The sequence below is a fragment of the Callithrix jacchus genome, chromosome 17 (genome assembly GCF_049354715.1).
Source record: "Callithrix jacchus isolate 240 chromosome 17, calJac240_pri, whole genome shotgun sequence".
Taxonomy (NCBI): Eukaryota; Metazoa; Chordata; class Mammalia; order Primates; family Cebidae; genus Callithrix; species Callithrix jacchus.
The window spans coordinates 64,030,221-64,050,627 of NC_133518.1; the positions used below are offsets into that span (position 1 = coordinate 64,030,221).

General features: G+C 35.1%; 1 protein-coding gene across 2 annotated transcripts in view; it reads right to left on the bottom strand.

Annotated features, from left to right (window-relative positions):
• TOP2B (DNA topoisomerase II beta) overlaps positions 1-20,407 on the bottom strand; it is a 68,398-nt gene that overhangs the window by 40,357 nt on the left and 7,634 nt on the right. The window contains exons 2-5 of one of the 2 annotated variants that reach the window (XM_002759659.8): positions 7,542-7,697; positions 6,301-6,391; positions 4,623-4,686; positions 176-321 (exon numbers count right to left, since the gene is read on the bottom strand). In XM_002759659.8, coding sequence (XP_002759705.1) covers positions 176-321; positions 4,623-4,686; positions 6,301-6,391; positions 7,542-7,697 — 457 coding nt within the window. Of the gene's footprint in view, positions 1-175; positions 322-4,622; positions 4,687-6,300; positions 6,392-7,541; positions 7,713-20,407 lie in introns of both variants that reach the window. The other variant, XM_008983918.5, reaches the window with a different exon arrangement.

Genomic DNA, 20,407 nt, shown 5'->3' on the forward strand with positions numbered 1-20,407 from the left:
AAGGTTTTTAAGCGTCACTTAGACTATTATCAAGACAGTATTTATACATGATAGTTTATAAAGATGAATTCTGAAAATGATTTTCTCACACCAAAACCACAGATTTCCTTAGTAAGTTACACATTTTATATTAAGAAAATAGTATTTTTCAACCAAAATTCCATTCAGACTTTACCTGTAACTTTTTTTTCATCATCATCATAGTTACTGGATGTTAAAAGCTGTCCAAAAATTAAAGCAGGAACATAAACTTTCTCTACCTTGTGTTCTACTACTGGAATGCCTTTCCCATTATTCCAAATGCTTATAATGTTAGATTCACTGTAAAACAAACAAACAAACAAACAAAAGAGTAGAATTTAGAGCTTAAAATAGTAAAGACAAATTAATTCACTAAAAGGTAATACAGAATAAATCTTAATGATTATAAGCAAGATACTAGTCATTATCAATTGGAAGACATTGATTCATCTCTCAAGAAAATACTTGCTGAGGACAAACATTTCCTTCCCTGAGTCATAACTAATAAAGGAGGATTATGAAGAAAATAAAGGCAAGGAATAGAAAATTACAGATCTTAAGCACCTCAGGATGACAAAACACGCAACATACTTAAGAGAAAACCTTAAGAAAAGGTTTCACCATGTTTAGCACATGGTGCTGTAATTAAGATAGACATTTTGTAACTTAATTATCTTCATCACAATTTCAAAAAAATAAAATCAATGTTTGGTATCCTCAACATTCTCTAAGTCCATATGAGTATGAAATTGGAACTTGCTATCAAACTCACCTCTCATAAAATTTTAATCTATATCATTTCTCAGATCTGGTATTTCTGTAATCTCTAAACAATTAGTCAGAATTCTATAACCTTGCTCCATTGATAATCTTCAATAAAAATTAGGAATAAGAATATTGTGTTTAATAGTTTGCAAATAAGTTTCAAAAATAATTAGAGCTGAAAAAAAAAACATTGAAAACCTAAATATCCAATACTTACCAGTTGGAAAGAGGTTAAATAAATTATGACACATCAACATAACAAAATACTTGCAAATAGTTAAAAAGAATTAAGTGGATCTGTGTAAGTTAATAGGGAAGGCTGTCTATGATATGTTGAATAAAAAGAAAGATAAAGGCCAGGTTTGGCGGCTCATGCCTGTAACTCCAGCAAGGCCGAAGCAGGCAGATTATGAGGTCAGGAGATTGAGACGGTGAAACCCAATCTCTACTAAAAATACAAAAAATTAGTCAGGTGTAGCACGAGCTTGTAGTCTCAGCTACTTGGGAGGCTGAGGCAGGAGAATTGCCTGAATTCGGGAGGTGGAGGTTGCAGTGAGCCAATATTGTACTACTACACTCCAATCCAGCCTGGGCGACAGAGCAAAACTCCGTCGAGAGAGAGAGAGAGAGAGAGAGAGAGAGAGAGAGAGAGAGAGAGAGAGAGAGAGAATAGTATATATACTATGATTCCATTTGTTAAAAAAAGAAATGTCTACATATATATTTTAGCATGAGTATACAATATTTTTTTAAAGCTACAAAGTTTCAACTCTAAAGAATACTTAAGCTAGAGGAATATTTTGAACTCTGGTTAATATGCTTTCTCGTTTTTTCTTTTTCTTTTTTTTTTCTTTTGGAGAAGGAATCTTACTCTGTCGCCCAGGCTAGAGTGCAATGGCATGATTTCAGCTCACTACAACCTCTGCCTCCTCCGTTCCAGTAATTCTCCCGCCTCAGCCTCCCCAGTAGCTGGGATTACAGTCCATGTCACCATGATCGGCTGATTTTTGTATTTTTAGTAGAGACCATGTTGGTCTCTGCTAAAACCATGTTGGTTTCACCATGTTGGTCAGGCTGGTCTTGAACTCCTGACCTTATGATCCACCCACCTCAGCCTCCCAAAGTGCTAGCATTACAGGCGTGAGCCACTGCGCCCAGCCTCCACGTTTGTTTTTAATCAGATAGACATCCACAAATAAATTGTTTTAATACTGTTATGTTATATTATTTAATTAGTGTTAAGCTCCCTTGTAAGAAATTGCTGTAAATTCTCTAATTTCTAGATGAACTGTCCAAATTCTGCAAGGCATGCCTTGTATTTAAAAGTCTATTCTTATGGCTATACAACCATGACTTTTTCCTTAAATTTTATCCCTCCATCACAGAATACTATGCGAGAAAAAAGAGTAAGAGCTAGGCTGTACTATATATCCTATACGCTTTATCCATTAGCTATTAAAATTTAACCTCTCCTCCACACAAGAAGTTTATGTGCACAAATGTACAAAGAAAAATAAAAATATGCTATACAAAAACATTAAAAAGGATGAAACTCAAAGGATACAAAAATGGACAGCAGAGAAAACTAGATCAATTGGATAAACAGTGCAACAGCTCTTCTCATTTAAATTCAGCTTTAAAAGCTGACTTAACTTACTGAAGCAAAAACTGCACCCCTAAAATAACATTTATTTTAATCCAAGTAATACTAATTCTATAGTATATGTGGTTAAAAAAAAGTGATGATGGGACAAAATTCACAATACACAAAATGTTACAGTTAAAATTTAGAAAATAAAATATATGAATCAGCAAACTCTCACAAAATGCCTGCCCACTGCCAATTTTAGAAGTATATGAAATTCAATTAAAAGCAAGAGAAAGACTCAATTTCTCATCAATTATTCTTAAACAACAAAACAAATAAGAAAGGAGGGGTGAGAAAATATACTACCTAAGGATTTTTGTTTACATTGAAATAAAATAATTTTCTAGCAGAAGCAGTTAAAATGAAGAAGTGGGAGATACAGGAAAAAAAAGTTGATACCTAATTGTCATTAAGAAGTAAATAAACTTAGTTATATTTTCCCTCACTCTTATGCCTACACAAAAATGTTCGTTAGAAACAGAGTATAAAATGGAGGGATAAAGGCACCAGAATTACTAGACTTATGTAGAATTATTATTTGTACAAAATCTGTAATGAGCTGAAAAGTAAAATCAACCAAGAGCCCTTATCCGGTCTACAGAGTTGTCTTATAGCTCACTTCTTTGTGGTCCTTTTTTTTTTCTTTGAGACAGGGTCTCGGTTCAGTCGCCCAGGCTGGAGCGCAGTGGCACAATCGTGCCTCACTGCAGCCTAACCTCCTAGGCTCAAGCAATTCTCCCACCTCAGCCTCCTGAGTAGCTGGAACTACAAGCTTGAGCCACCATGCCCAGCTGATTTCTGTATTTTTTTTTGTAGAAACAGGTTTTCACCATGTGGCCCAGACTGGTCTTAAACTCCTGGGCTCAAGGGATCTGCCTGCCTCAGTCTCCCAAAGTGCCAGGATTACAGTAGTGAGCAGCTGTACCTGGCTTAGCTCACTTCTTTATCACTTTGTTATGATGACAGTTTGTTATGATGACAGTTTTTAAAATTTAATCTTATTGGATTAATGTAGCTAAAATAATTGAATTAATATGGCTAGAACCACATAAAAGAACTAAACAACTGCCATTATGTTCATCAAGAATGTATTTAAGGAAGGTCCTTTCTTCCTTAGTTTTCAGTTAGAATTGTTCAATTTTGAAAAAAATTCAAAGATATCAAACATTCAGCCTCGATTATTCCTTATTCTCCTAAAACATAATAAATGAAGAGAGATTCGTTTTTTAACTGACAATTGCCTAAATAAGAAAAGGAATTACAACAGCCAAAATTTTTCTGAAACCATCTTAAACTTTGTATAAGTTGTAACTTATAAACATCTTGTACACCTTATCATATAAATTCTCAAGAATGCGTTCCTTATAGAAATAATTCAGATTTTTTAAAAAAAGAGAATGGAGAAGAAAAATAAAGAATTTCAACCACCTAGTTATATGGTAGCATTTTCATATAAATTATAGTTAACTTCATGGTATAACCAAATATAAATTATAGTTTTATTATCCTACCAATCTTAACTATAGCATGTGAAATTAGATTAATAGTAAAATTGTACATGAATTATTAGATTTTTATGTTTACTAGAGAAAAATCTTAAAGTCATGATAAATTACTAATGAAATTACAAAGAATGGATGTAATACTTTACAAAAGGAATGCTGGTTAAAAACAGGATAAGCATAACAGCTATGTTTCTGATCTAACGCTACTAGTTTCTATATACCTTCACCCCACGAAAAAATAAATCAATTTATAAATAAAAGTCCCCACAGTGATATAATTAGCTAAAGACCTGGTTTATTACCTAATTTATTAAATTATGTCATAAATAATGGAAAACTCAAAACATCATTCATGAAAAGTAGATTTAAAGCATATTGTAACTGGAATCACACCAATGGCCCTTAGCCTTGAGTCCCAAAGTAAAGGTAAGAAAAGATAGGGTGATTAGCAGCTGAAATAGCATACATAGCATCAAAGAAAAGTGGCCTCCATGAGCCCTGATAGCGAAGTTCTTTGGAAGAAAAGACAATAAATGATACAGAAAAGAGGCAAAAATAAAAAGTCTCAAACAACAGATAAACAAAATGCTACTGCCCATATACTTTATTTGAGGAGTACTCATAAATTGGGGACTATCTGAATAAAACTTAGCATAAAAAAATTAAGCTTTAAATATACTTACGGATCAATAGAAACTTTAATACAAGTCATGTTCTTATCCCTCTGTTTATTGTCAGCAGCATTAACTACAAAATTAAACATCTCAGTGAGTAATATATAAAATTTCATGAATAAATACATGGACACAACTGTATGGGTATCACTGCTTAATATAAACATCTACATATGGTAATAGTTAATAAAATTACTATTAACTTCTCATATACAATCTTATTTTCCAAATAGTATTCCTAAACTGTATTATCACAACAAATTACTGTTATGTTTTCCACCACAAGAAAGAGGAGGAAATGTTTTAGTGATACATATAAATCAAAACAAATTAAGAACATACATCTGCACTTTACAACATTCAAATCCAGGTCTAAAAGTAAAAACTTTTGTTTAATTATGTCTTGGTAACAGTCAATGACATTCTATATTGATCTCTTTCAATAAACGAGTGACTTTATAGGCATATTGAATAGAAACCAGTTAATTTTTAGTTACAAAGAAAAAGTCTTTAACACCCTTAGAAATCAAAATTCTGTATCCTAGGCACCATAGCTGGCAACAGAAATATTTTTGCATTCATTAACCACTGCTTCAAGGAAATCTGAACACAATCACAGAAGAAATATGCTCCTGACAAACACTTGTAATACATGTAAAACAGTAAAATTATCGTTTGGAGGCAAGAGCAAAGGTATAAAATATAACCCAGTTTTAATCTCCTATCTCTTCAAATACCAACAGAAGAAGCTCTGAGAGACCCATACAACTGCACTAAGAAACCTCAAGTTGCACTGATGAGTTGGCAGAGAAAGAATTTCTAGTGTCCTTGGTTAAAATACTTCCAAAATACAAGCATTCCCTATGAGTCAACTAGGCATTCACTTAATTTAATTAATCATGTGATTTGGAGAAGATAGATATCATTTGGAGCAATGGTTACTAAACTTGGCTGTCCAACAGAAATATCTGATTTGTTGGTGAAAAACGTATTTACATGTCCCACCAACTCAATGAATCTGCAAAATCATTCCCTTTCATCTCCATATTCAAGATGTCCCCGGGTAACTGACACTAGCAAATCCCAGATGACTAGACATACAGGAGTACAGACCAACCGTGGTATTACAAATACAACACATTCATTTCATAGATGAAAAAAATGAAACAAAGATGAAACAAATATTAAAACATTACAGATCATCGTATAAATTTTCTGAAGATCAGTTATATTCAGAAGAATAAAAGCCAGAGACACATCTTTAAAATTTATAGGCCGGGCGCAGTGGCTCACTCCTGTAATCCCAGCACTTTGGGAGGCCGAGGCGGGTGGATCACGAGGTCAAGAGATCAAGACCATCCTGGTCAACATGGTGAAACCCCGTTTCTACTAAAAATACAAAACATTAGCTGGGCATGGTGATGCATGCCTGTAATCCCAGCTACTCAGGAGGCTGAGGCAGGAGAATTGCCTGAACCCAAGAGGTGGAGGTTGCAGTGAGCTGAGATCGCGCCATTGCACTCCAGCCTGGGTAACAAAAGCGAAACTCCATCTCAAAAAAAAAAAAAGAAAAAAGAAAAAAATAAAATAAAATAAAATTTATACTGGCTAAGTCTGGCTTTATATATAAAGGGACATTATGATGATACTAATAGAAACATGCATTAAATCCTAAGCAAGTACTCACCCAAAATTTCATCAAAGATCTTATATAAACCTGGCACAAAGGTAACCTCTCTGCAATTCATTCCCACATCTTCATCATACACCCACATTAACTGCATTGAAAAATTCAAAAATAATTTTTTACTCAATAAATCCTTAACATCAATTTGTCATAGTATAATCCATATCCCATCATTTACTCTATATAAATACTTAGATCTGCAAAGTAGAAAAAGATGTAACTTCAGAAATAGTCAACTTCACTATTCATATTAACCTCAAAATTGAGAAATTGTTCATTTCGTATCAAGTTTGTATTATTATAGTCAGTTTTAATATAAGACATCAAGAATTATTTGGAAAAGTATTATAGTTGAAAAAATTAAAACATCTTACATTACTTGAACTTCATGCTTTATATATATTTTTATAATATAGGGAACACAGTAAAATAATTCAAACAAAGCAAGACTTTGGAGTCAGATCTACTTTGAATCCCAGTTCTTACTAGTTGAGAGATATGAGCAAGTTATTTAAATTTATGTAAGCTTCCCTTTCTTCATCTATAGAGATAACAGAACCTACTTCCCTAAACTGTTAGGATCAAATGAGATAAAATATGTACACCAAGGTCATAGTGAGCATTAAACAATAGTCAGTTTATATGTACAAATTCTGCAAGGTACTACCATTAACATTAATGACAATATGACATTGAAGACTTATAAGGCAAGGCACGGTGGTTCACACCTGTAAGCCTAGCACTTTGGGAGGCCAAGGTGGGCAGATCATCTGAAGTCGGGAGTTTAAGACCAGCCTGGCCAACGTGGCAAAACCCCATCTTTAATAAAAATACAAAAATTAGCCCAGCATGGTGGCACATGCCTGTAATCCCTGATACTCAGGAGGCTAAGGCAGGAGAATCACTCGAACCCAGGAGTCAGAGGCTGCAGTGAGCCAAGATTGAGCCACTGCACTCCAGCCTGGGTGACACAGTGAGTCACCATCAGGGGTCGGGGGAGGGGGAGAGTTACAACAAAAGTTTGTATGGCATCATTTTACTCTATACTTCTTTCTTCTGATGGTTTTTATCCCCAGAAAAAAGTGAATACATTTCTACTAGATATTTCACCCTACCTTGCTCATGGCTATAGACACATGAAACTACAGATTTGCAAAGCTTATCATTACAATAATTTTATCAATATATTAAAAAGTAGATATCGATGCACATCTCCTAATTTCAATTCTAGCAATAATTACCTGTGTCAATGGCTCCACTGATCCAATATATGTATCAGGACGAAGAAGAATGTGTTCAAGTTGTGTCTTCTTCTGATATACTCTCTCAACAGACAACTTCTTTGAAGAATCATTTTTGTTGGCAGTTTCTGACTCTTCTTTTTTTGCAGCATTGTTCTGATCAAAAAGAGTCTAAAATTAACCAAAAAATCAAATTTAAATAACCTACCAAAGGGTAAACAATGAGTAATGGACACATGACATAGCTTTTCTTTTTTAATGGAAAAATTATCTTTCAGATCCACTGATTTTTTATTTTTTTAATTATTTATTCATTTATTTATTTATTTTGAGACAGAGTCTCAGTCTGTCATCAGGTGTAGTGGCACGATCTCAGCTCACTGCAACCTCCACCTCCCGGGTTCAGTGATTCTCCTGCCTCACCCTCCCAAGTAGCTGGGACTACAGGCACACACCATGACACCCATCTAATTTTTTGTATTTTTAGTAGAGACAGGGTTTCACTGTGTTGGCCAAGATGATCTCAATCTCTTGACCTTGTGATCTGCCCACCTTGGCCTCCCAAAGTGCTGGGATTACAGGCATGAGCCACTACATGCCCAGCCTGATTTTTAAATCCTAAAGAAAACACAGGTCTATTTACTGACAGTCTGGCTCCTATTAAACAACATGAACCTGTAGTTTTGACTGAGCCCAAAGCGTGGGTATAGTCACCAGAATCACTAGAGCAGCCTCTAGCTACTCAATCCAAAAATATAAACATTTCCCAATTCTATAAGATATCAAAATTTTTTTGTTATTTGTTTTTTGCTTTTCTTGAGACAGAGTCTTACTCTGTCACCCAGGCTGCAGTGCAGTTGCATAATCTTGGCTAACTGCAGCCTCTGCCTCCAGGTTTCAAGTGATTCTCCTGCCTCAGCCCCCTAAGTTGCTGGGACTACAGATGCACACCACCATGCACAGCTAATTTTTTTTTTGTATTTTTTGTAAAGAAGAGGTTTCACCATGCTGGCCAGGCTGGTCTCGAACTCCTGGCCTCAAGTTATCAGTCTGTCTTGGCCTTCCAAAGTGCTGGGATTATAGGCATGAGCCACCATACCTGGCCTCACGTTAATTTTTGGTGTCCTCAAGACCTCCCAAGAAATTTGAGTTCTGGTTAGGTTACAGAAGCACAATGACTAAACCTGACTAGGTGCAGGGGTGCCAAAAGCTTTCAGATGTAAGTTCCCTACCATTAAGCTACTGAAGACTACAGTGAAGGATAAACAAAAATTACCTATGCATAATATTAACCTATATAGTTAATTAACACTAATATGACTGAAAATATAAAGGTTCATAAAATCCTCAAATTTCACACATTTGTAGATCATGCCAATAATTCCTGACATACCAGCTCTGGGCACCCCAACACTGATCCCAGTTTCTCTACCAGTTTCAAGGAGGTACAGGTTGGTGATCTTAACACTAAACATGACTACAGCAGATGAGGATGTCAAATTAAATTTCTAAGGTCTACAAATTTCTTTATCTTCTTAACAGCAGCAGATAATGCTGCTCTCCTTCTAGGATTCCCTAATGCTGACAAATATGACATCCCACTGAAAAGACGTTATGAAGGCCTATTTTTTCAGAGTCAAAAAATAACTCGAAAGACACAATGAAAATTGAAATATCTTCCTAGGCCTTCAAATTTTAGAAGAAATTAAAAAAACAGAATAAAGACAATAGAAGACAGAGATTTTGTGCATTTTAACAAGCAGTATGCAACATCAATTCAAGTCCTAGATGTAAACATCCCAACATCTTTAAAGTTTTCATTTTTAAAAACTATATTATCAAATGTTTAAAAATCAAAATACGTGACCTCTGAGAAGTCTAAACCAAGAATTTAATATACACTAAGGAAACACAAACATTAATTACAACTTCCCAATGCAGTAATTTTATATAAAATTAAAAATTTAATATTTCAAAATAAGAGTATTAAAAATAACTCATTTTACTAGATTTTAAACTATATTCTTATACATTCCTACATTTATAAGTTTATCCATTAACACTGCCCAAAGACAATTAAAAATAGCTTTGGGTAAAAGAAAATAATTGTGTTTCACACAGTTTTCACATTTTACTTCTGCAAAAGTTAGATGATAAACTAGCTGGCCAGAAAGATGTACTTTATTTTACCAGATAGTCTTCAAATTTCTAATCATATTCCTTGCTTTATATGAAGAAATAGTTGATTAATAGAAACGAATTTATGTTTAAGGGCAAGGCGTGGTGACGTTAACTTATAGAAATGATTCTAACAATAAAATCATAATTGACTTTTTAATGGAGCCTCAAAATACTTAGAACAAAGATCATAATCAATAAAATCACATTCTAAAAAGTACTCAAAGAAAACAGATGCTATAGAATCAAAGGTAGGTAACATTTTACCATTAACTTGGAACTGCTATTCTAAGTTTGCAATTATTGACACAAAGGTTGGGGATGCATGAAAACCATACAAGTAAAAGCTTTCCTATTCCAGGCTACTCTTCCAAAACCAACCGCATCAAAAAGAAAGTATTTTCAAGATTAGACTCAACCAGAGGATCATGTCAATCTAATCTGTATGAACTAAAGGGAACTAAAGGGTTCATAGGGAGAAAAAAAACAGGAGTAAAATCTTACCTCATGCTTTCTTCAAGAACTTACAACTTTTTCCATACTTCCTTATTTATAATCGCCATCTCTTCCTCCCTGCATCTCTTCCCAAATTGATATATTAGAAAAAAATATTTGAAAGTTTGAACCCACCACATCCCTTGCCTTTCTTGCTAATATAATGCCTAAAAAACCAGATAACATGTGAGCGTGGTCAGCCAGATGGCAAAGTAAGAACCCCCAGGCCTTTCTTTCCCCATGAAGATGTGGATTCAACAATAACATACAATCCAATTGCCTTTGTGATAAATTCAGAAACCACTTTAGAGGTTACTGCACCCCAGGTGAGCATAAAATAGTATCAAAGCTCATGATTTCCTCCCTCCCATCTGCCCCAGCAAGGCAAGATTGAGAAAAACGACGACGACAACAGCTTTTCACCTTCTCCCTAGGGAGGAGCAGAAGAGGAATACACCTCCAATGGAATGTCTGGGGGCAGTGCTACCCTAGAAACTTCTTGACTGAATCTAAGTATTGACAGGAACCGGGTGCCAGGTTGAGGGCCATTGAGAACAAAGGCAATCAACACGCTTTGGTTTAGCATCAGACCCTGCAGTATCAGAAACAGACACAAGGTGGAGCTGCAGTACTGTGGTTTACTACAGTATGAGCGAGGCCACAGTATGGCGCGCGTGCGTGCACACACAAACACATCAGGGAGAGCTCCTGAGTGGTAGACATAGGCCAACCTCTTCAATTAAGAAATTAAATGCACGACCCCAAGGACGATGCATTGCCATAAAAGATTTGTGAGCTTTCAGGATTTTCTAGTTAGATTAACTGAACGAAGAAAGTCCTCCCAGTATGAAACCAGACTGCAAAGACTGGAGAGTTAGCTAAGCTTTCAAATGCCAAAGCCCTTAACAGAAAAGGACAATAAATATGACAATACAAAGAAACAGGGAAATATGGTCTATTCAATGCAAAAAAAACTTAATTGCGGCAAGGTGCAGTGGTTCACACCTGTAATCCCAGCAATTTGGGAGGCTGAGGCAGGCAGATTTCTTGAGCCCAGAGTTCAAAACCAGTCTGAACAACATGGCCAAAGCTTACCTCTACCAAAACAAAACAAAACAAAATTAGCCAGGTGTGGCTGTGCACACTTGTAGTCCCAGCTACTTGGGAGGCTGAGATGGGAGGATAGCCTGAGCCCAGAAGGTCAGGGCTGCAGTGAGCCATAAGCACACCACTGTACTCCAGGGTCACATAGCAAAAGCCTGTCTCAAAAAAGTAATAACAAATCACCACAAATAGACTCTAAAGAAATGGAAATGTATTGTCATATAAAGAATTCAAAATAAGTGTCATAAGGATGCTTAATGAAATAAATGAGTACATATGGTCAAACAAAAACTCAGTATAACAATGCATAAACAAAAGGAAAAAAATCAACAAAGGTAAAAACTATGATGAAGTAGCAAACAATATTTCTGGAACTGAAGCATACAATAAATTAATTGAAAATATGCTAAAGCAACCTAACAGTAGACTTGAGCAGGCAGAATTTTTTTAAATCAGGAAATCTGAAGCTAGGACTTTCAAAATTACCAAAGCAAAGAAGCAAAAAGGCAAAAGAATGAATAAAAACAAAAAGAGCTTAAAGGACTTATGGGCCACTATCAATCAGAACAACATATACATCATGTAAGTCTCAAAGGAAAAGAAAGGGAGAAATGGTGAAAGATGGACATACAAATTAACAAAGCTCAAAGAATTTCAACAAGGATATCTAAAGAGAACCACATGAAGACACATCATAATTATGCTGTTGAAGTCATAGACAGAGAGAATCTTGAAAGCAGCAACAAAAAAGTCAATCATCAGGAGGAACAAAGGAGTTTCTGTTAGATTACTAGCCAATGTATCAGCAGAAACCTTGCAAATTAGAAGGTATTAGAAGAACATATCCAAAGTGCTGAAAAAAATACTGCCAACCAAGAACATTGTATGTAGCTAAAGTGCCCTTCAAAACTGAAGTAAAAATGAAAACTTTCTCAGATAAACAAATGCTGAGACAGTTCATCACCACTAGGTTTGCCCAATAAATGATAAAGAAAGTCCCTCAAGTTAAAGCAAAAGGACAAAAAAAATAGCAACACAGAAACACAAAATTATGTAACTCCCTGGTAAAGTCGAAGGGGGCTTCAAAAAGTTCTTGAAAGATGGAATTAAAAGATAAAAATAAAAAATATAAATTTTATTTCTCAACAAAAGCTCCATAAAGGTCAAGACAATTTTGTAAGTGATGATATCAACCAATTAGTTAATCCCTAAGGAACAAAGGGTCTTGGGAATTTAACCATGTCAATGCAGACTTTTCACATTATCAACTGAAAAAAATAGGTGCCTTTTAAAGATTTAAGTAAACAAAAAAAGTTAGAAGGAGCAAAATCAGGACTATAAGATGGATGCCTATTTCTCTTGAACTCCCGATCTCAGGTGATCCGCTCGCCTTGGCCTCCAAAGTGCTTGGATTACAGGCGTGAGCCACTACACCCGGCCTGATGCCTATTTCTCATCAAAATGCTCATAACATTGCTCTTGTTTGATGAAAGGAATGAGCAGGAGTACTGTCATGATGGAGAAAGACTCTCTGGTGAAGCTTTCCTGGGCATTTTTCTGCTAAAACTTTACCTAACTTTCTCAAAATACTCTCATAATAAACAGATGTTATCATTCTTCGGCCCTTCAGAAAGTCAACAAGTAAAATGCCTTGAGCATCCTGGAAAACTGTTGCCAAGACTTTTGCTCTTGACCTATCTGCTTTTGCTTTGATTGGACCACTTCCACCTCTTAGTAGCTACTGCTTTGATTTGTCTTCAGGATTATGCTGGTAAAGCCCTGTTTCATCTCCTATTACAATTCTTTGATGAAATGTGTCAGGATCTTGATTCCACTTGTATAAAATTTCCATTAAAAGTTTTGCTCTTGTCTGCAGCTGACCTAGGCACAATGGTTTTGGCACCCATTGAGTGAAAAGTCTGTGAATCTTAAATTTTTCATAAAGAACTGTGTAAGCTGAACCAATTGTGACATCTATGGTATTGGCTATATTGTTTCTGCTGTTAATCACTGGTCTTCTTCAATAAGGGCATGAACATAATTAATTTTTTCCTCACAAATTGATGTAGATGGTCTGCTGCTGCAGGCTTCATCTTTATCATCTCATCTCTGCTTAAAACAAGTTATCCATTTTTAAACTGCTCATTTATATGGGGCATTGGCCCTTAAGCATCAACGATTTCACACCATTCTTCCATCCAAGCTTCTCCATAAACTTGATAGTTGCTCTTGCTTCAATTTTAGCAGAATTCATATTGCTCTGATAGGGGTTCTTTTCCAACTGATGTCTTATCCTTCTTAGTACCTCAAACTAGATTTTGTTCAGACATATTATAACAAGTTAGTATGAGTTTATTTTGGTACAAAAAAATTTTGAAATCCATGCATAGTATTCTCATAATACACATATTCCATGAATTTTTGAAGACTATTTGTATATAGACAAATATGACATCTTCCAGTATTGTAATATAGCTGTGTGGATCACTTTTAAATATGGTATAGAAATTTTTTAAGCATTAAAAAATAATTATATGCATTGAAACAATTATTTTCTGAATGCAAAAAAGAAAAGAAAAAATAATTCTGAATCTGTGTTAAAATATACACAATATAAAAAGAGGTAAAGTATGCCATCAAAAACAAAGCAGAGGAGGGCAGAGGTAAAAATAGAGTTTTCATATGTGATTGAAGTTATTAATTTAAACTTTATTTTTATCACTTGAAGTTACATAATTACAAGGTAAAGTCAGGAAAATATCTGTAGAATACACACAAAGAGAAATTGGAAGAAAATCAAAATATGTCACTATAAAAAACAATCAATGAAACACAAAAGGGGGCAGGAAGGGAGGAAAGATGGACAAAAAAGCTGTAAGACATATATAAAACAATAATCAAAATGTCAATAATTAATCCATGTCAATAATTACTTTAAATAAAAATGGGGCCAGGCACAGTGGCTCACATCTTTCATTCCAGCATTTTGGGAGACCAAGGTGGGCGGATGATTTTAAGTCAAGAGTTCGAGACCAGCCTGGCTAATATGGAAAAACTCCATCTCTACTAAAATTACAAAAATTAGCTGGGCATCGTGGCAGGCACCTGAAATCCCAGCAACTTGGCAGGCTAAGGAAGAACAATCACTTGAAGCTGAGGCAGAGGTTTCAGTAAGCCGAGATCGTGCCACTGCACTCCAGCCTGGACAACAGAGCAAGATTCTGTCTCAAAAAAAAAAAAAAAAAAAAAGGATTAAGTGCCCCAAATAAAAGACACAGATTGGCCCATGAAATAAAAACACAAGATCCAACTATAGGTTGTTTACAAGAGACCTCCTTCCGATGCAAAGATGCACAAAGGCTACAAATAAAAGGACAGAAGACACAAGAGACAGAGTAGGACATTATATAATGATAAAAGGGTCACTTCACCAATAAGATACGTATCTAACATTACAGTTCCCAAATTTATGATGCAAACACTGACAGAAGTAAAGGCAGAGAGAGAGAGAGAGAGAGCAACACAATAATAGCAGGAGACTTCACTAGCCCACTTTTGGTTACGGATAGAACAACCAGACAGAAGATCAATAAAGACACAAAGAACTCGAACATCACTATAGAATAATTGGACCTAACTGAAATATGCAGAACACTCAACAGCAGAATACACATTCTTTTCAATTGCACATGGAACACTCTCCAACATGCATCGCATGTTATGTGATAAAACAAGTCTTAACAAATATAAGAAGACTAATCATATAAGGTTTATTTTCCATCTACAATGGAATTAAACTAAAAATCAACAGCAGAAGGAAAACAGGAAAATCCACAAGTAAGTGGAAGTTAAACAACTCACTCTTATACAACCAATGGGTCAAAGATGAAATCACAAGGGAATTTAGAAAACATCAGGAGACAAATAAAAATAGAAACACAATAGAACACTGTTTACACGACGTGGCTAAAACAGTATTACACTTAAGATTAACTATAAGTAAAGATCTCAGATTAACAACCTAACTTTAGATCCTTTCAAAGAACTAGGAAATGAGCAAACTAAACCAAATTAATGAAAGAAAATAAAGATTAAAGCAAAGATAAATAAAATAGAGAATAGAAGAACAACGATGAAAAAAAATCAAGCCAAGAGTTTGTTTTTTGAAAACATTAACTGACAAACCTTAGCTAGATTAAATAGGAACAAAAAATGAGATAATCAAATAACTAAAATTAGAAATAAAAGGGGACATCATAATTGATGTCACAGAAATAAAAAAAGATAACAAAAGGCTTATATGAACAAATATATGGCAACAGATTAGATAACCTAGAAGAAATGAATACATTCCAAACATATAATCTACCAAGATTCAAGCACGAATAAATAAAAAATCTGAACAGCCCTATAACAAGTAAGGAGACTGAAGCAGTCATCAAAAACTTCCCAACAAAGAAAAGCCCAGGACCAGATGGCTTCACTTGAAAATTCTACCAAATAATCAAAGAAGAATTAACTCTTCAAACTCTTACCAAAAAACGAAGGGCAGGAAACACTTCAACAATCATTCTACGAAGCCAGCATTTCTCTGATACCAAAACTGATACAAGAAAGAACAAGAGGGCTACAGAACAATACCCCTGATGAAGACTGATGCAAAACCCCCCCCCAAAATACTAGCTAACTCCATTAAACGGCTTTTTTTTTTAAGAGAGGGTCTCATTTGGTTGCCCAGGCTGGAGTGCAGTGGTGTGATGATGGCTCACTGCAGCCTCAACCTCCCAAGTTCAAGTGATCCTCCCACTTCAGCACACCCACACCCTCCTCCTCAATCCCCTCCCTGGACTGCCTGCTGCCACACAACAACCCCTTCACCAAGCAGCTGGTACTATAACTGTGCGCCACCACACCTGGCTAATTTTTAAATGTTTTCTATAGACAAGGTTTTACCACATTGCCCAGGATGGTCTTAAACTCCTGGTCTCATGAAATTCTCCCCCACTGGCCTCCCAAAGTGCTGGAATTACAGGCATGAGCCACCATGCCTGACCCAACAGCACATTAAAAGGATTACACACAATAAGCAAATGGGATTTATACTTGAAATGTGAAGATGTTTCCAAATATGAAAACAAACCATTGTAATACACCGTATTAACAAAATGAAGGGCAAAAACCACATTATCATCTCAATTGATGTGCAAAAAGCATTTGACATAATTTAACACCCTTTCTGGATAAAAACACATAACAAACTTGAAATGGAAAGAAAATACCTCAATATAATAGAAGTGATATACAAAAAGCCAACAGCTAACATCACACATACTGGTAAAAAACTAAAAAACTTTTCCTCTAAGATCAGGAACAAGGTAAGAATGCCCAATTTTGCCAATATTCAAGACAGAAGTCTTAGAGCAATTAGACAAGAAAAGGAAATAAAAGGCATACAAACTGGAAAAGAAGTAAAATTACGCTCACAAATGGCATAATCTTAGATAACCCAAGATTCCACAGAAGAACTATCACAACTAATAAATAATTTCAGCAAGTTGCAGGATACAAAATCAACACACAAAAATTAGCTATGCTTTCATGCAGTAACCATGACCAATCAAAAAAGGAAATTATGAAAATAATACCATTTACTATAGCACCAAAAAGGATAAATTACCAGAGTAAACTTAACCAAGGAGGCGAGAGTAATGTCAAAATACAAAACATTGTTAACAGAAATGAACAAAAGATACCAATAAATGGAAAGGCATACCATTCTCATGGATTGAAAAACTTAAAATATTGTTAAAATGTCCAAACTATCCAAAGTGACCTACAGATTCAATGCCATGCCTATCAAAATCTCAACGATATTTTTTGCAGAAATACAAAAAAAAAATCAAAAATTCATATGGAATCTCAAGAGGACCCATATAGCTAAATCAGTCTTGAATCAGAAGAATAAAGTTAAAGGCCTCACACCTGCTGATTTCAAAACCTGATTTTACTACAGAACAACAGAAATCTAAAACAGTGTGGCACTGTCATAAGGATAGAATAGAGAGCACAGAAACTAATCCTTGCATAAATGGCCAAATGATGTTCACAAGAATGCCAAGACTACATATTGGGGAAAGGACAGTCTCTTCAGCAAATGCTGCTAGGAAAACTGAGTAAGAAGCAAAAGAATGAAGTTGGACTTTCAAGCCACATACAAAAATTAACACAGAGACCTAAAAGTAAGACCTAATGCTCTAAGACTCCTAGAAAGAACATAAAGGAAAAGCTTTGAGATACTGGATTTGGCAATGATTTCATGAATATGACAACAAAAGCAAAAACAGACAAACAGAACATCAAACTTAAAAATTTCCGTGCACTAAAGAAAACAACAGACAGTGAAAAGGTAACATATGGAATGGAGAAAATATCTGTAAACCATTAAAGGGTTAATATCCAAAATAGATAAGGGGCTTCTATAACTCAACAACAGCAACAGAATATCCACATTCAAATGGATAAAGGATTTCAATAGGCAATTCTCCAAATAAGATATGCAAATAGTCGACAGCATATGAAAAGATACTCAACATTACTAATAAGAGAAATGCAAATCAAAACCCTCACATCTATTAAGATGGCCACCAGAAAATAAGTGTCGGTGAGGATGTGGAGAAACTGGGACATTTCTACACTGTTGGTGAGAATATAAAAAGCTATAAGAATTCTCTCACCATACGGAAATAGTATGAAGGTTCCTCAAAAATTAAAAATAGAATTACCGTATGATCCAGCAATCCCGCTTTTGGGTATATAGCCAAAAGAATTCAAAGCGAAATCTCAAAGAGATATTTGCACACCCATGTTCATCACAGTATTATTCATAATAGCCAAGACGAGGCACAAAGCAACCCAAATGTCCACTGATGTATGAATGAATTTTTAAAATGTGGTATACAGATACAATGGACTATTACGCAGCATCAAAAAACACAGAAATCCTGACATGTGCTATAACATGGATGAACCTCAAGGATATTATACTAAACAAAATAAGCCAGTCACAAAGGAGAAATACCATATGACAACAATCATATAAAGTAGCTACAGTAATCAAAATTGTAGAAACAGAAAGTAGAGGGGTGGTTAATCAAGGGCTGGGGGAAGTGGGAATTAGTGTTTAGTAGATACAGTTTCAGTTTTGGAAAATGAAATACTTCTAGAGACCTGCTGCTTAACAATGTAAATATATTTAACACTGCTAAACTCTACACTTAATGGCTAAGATAGTCAATTTAATGTTCTATGATTTTACAACCAGAAAAATTGAACATGTGAAATGTAGTTGACTTTGTCTAATACCACTTGTAATTTTCTCTAGCAAGAACAGAAATACTGTAAAATAAGTGTGACAAATGTGTGACAACATACTTTTTTCTAAATATCATATGACAAGTATTGAAGAAAGAAAAAGAGATACCATTCTACTTAAGATAATGAAAAGCATTAAGGGATACATATGATTTATAGAATACAATGGAAGTCATTTGCAGATATTTCAAATCGACTCTCAATCATAATATTCAAACAACTTATAAAATTTGACACAGGGCATGGTGCCACATGCCTGCAGTCCCAGCTATTCAGGTGTCTGAGACCAGAGGATCAATCCCCTGAGCCCAGGAATTTGAGACCAGCCTAAGTGATATACCAAGCCTCTATCACAAAAATAAAACAAACCAAAAAAACCCCCTAATATAAACCCTTAAACGTGGACGTTTCAATGAGTTAATAAGTTTATAATTACTATACTAAAAAGAATTTGTGTTAATCTTTTATTGCTCTAGTTTTTTGTTTGTTTTTGAGACAGTTTTGCTCGTTGCCCAGGCTGCAGTGAAGTGGCGCAATCTCAGCTCACTGTAACCTCCGCCTACCCGGTTCAAGTGATTCTCCTATCTCAGCCCCCCGAGTAGCTGGGATTACAGGCAACCGCCACCATGCCAGACCAATTTTTGTATTTTTTTTTTTTTTTTTTTTTTTTTTTTTTTTTTTTTAGTAGAGACGGGGTTTCACCATGTTGGCCAGGCTGGTCTCAAACTCCTGATCTCAGATGATCCGCCCACCTTGGCCTCCCAAAGTGCTGGGATTACAGGTGTGAGCCACTGCACCCAGCCCCTGCTCTAGCTTTTATAGAAAATTTATATTAGTAAAGATAGTATTTTTAAATTAGCTTATAAAATGTAATGTTTAGTGGACAACATTACAAGAGTATATATAAAACATGAGCCCATTTTTGTCAAAAAAAAAAAAAAAAAACTACACATGTATGCACAGAAAAAAATATGAAATATACCCAACAGCCCTAGAGTAGAAATACATGCGATTTCTATTATCTTTTTTATGTATGTTTTCTAATTTCCTACGATAAATGTATAAAGAAATATGTTAAAAGCTTATTAGCCTATACATGTGAAAATATAATTAAACTAGAATAAAACTGAAGGTTTCTTTTCCTAGAGGCAATTTTTATACCTACTTATTACTTCTGCAACCCCAACTTTCTCACTAGAGGCTATGCAAAAATATAAAATCAAAATACACCAATAAGATTGGCAGCCTTGGCAGAGTAGAAAGTATAAATTAACACTAGAATCCAATTTGTCTTTTACGTTCCCATTCTCAACAAATGGTGATTTACATTGCTCACTGGCTCACTAGTGGCAAACACAGGAGGTTCTCCCCTGAGATGTTTATAAGGTTTTCTAACAGAAACCTGAAATAATTGTCTCTTTCAACTCCTGTTTATCAGTAGAAAGTTGTACCCTAAGCAATGCCCAGGCCACTAAAAATAAAAATCTGGGGTAAGGGAAGAGAGGGCAACTTACCCAGTTAATAGGATGATCCCATCACTAAAACTGTATGAATATTTAATGCAAAACACCTTTGGCCTTAGAAAAGAAGCTGAATAAGAAACCTATTCTGCACCTCCTCCCTTGCTGTTATCATCACTATCTCTCTCTCTTAAAAAAAATGTCACCTTGGGTAGCTCTTCAGTTTTAACACTTTTGCTGACAAAATTCAGAAAAGGG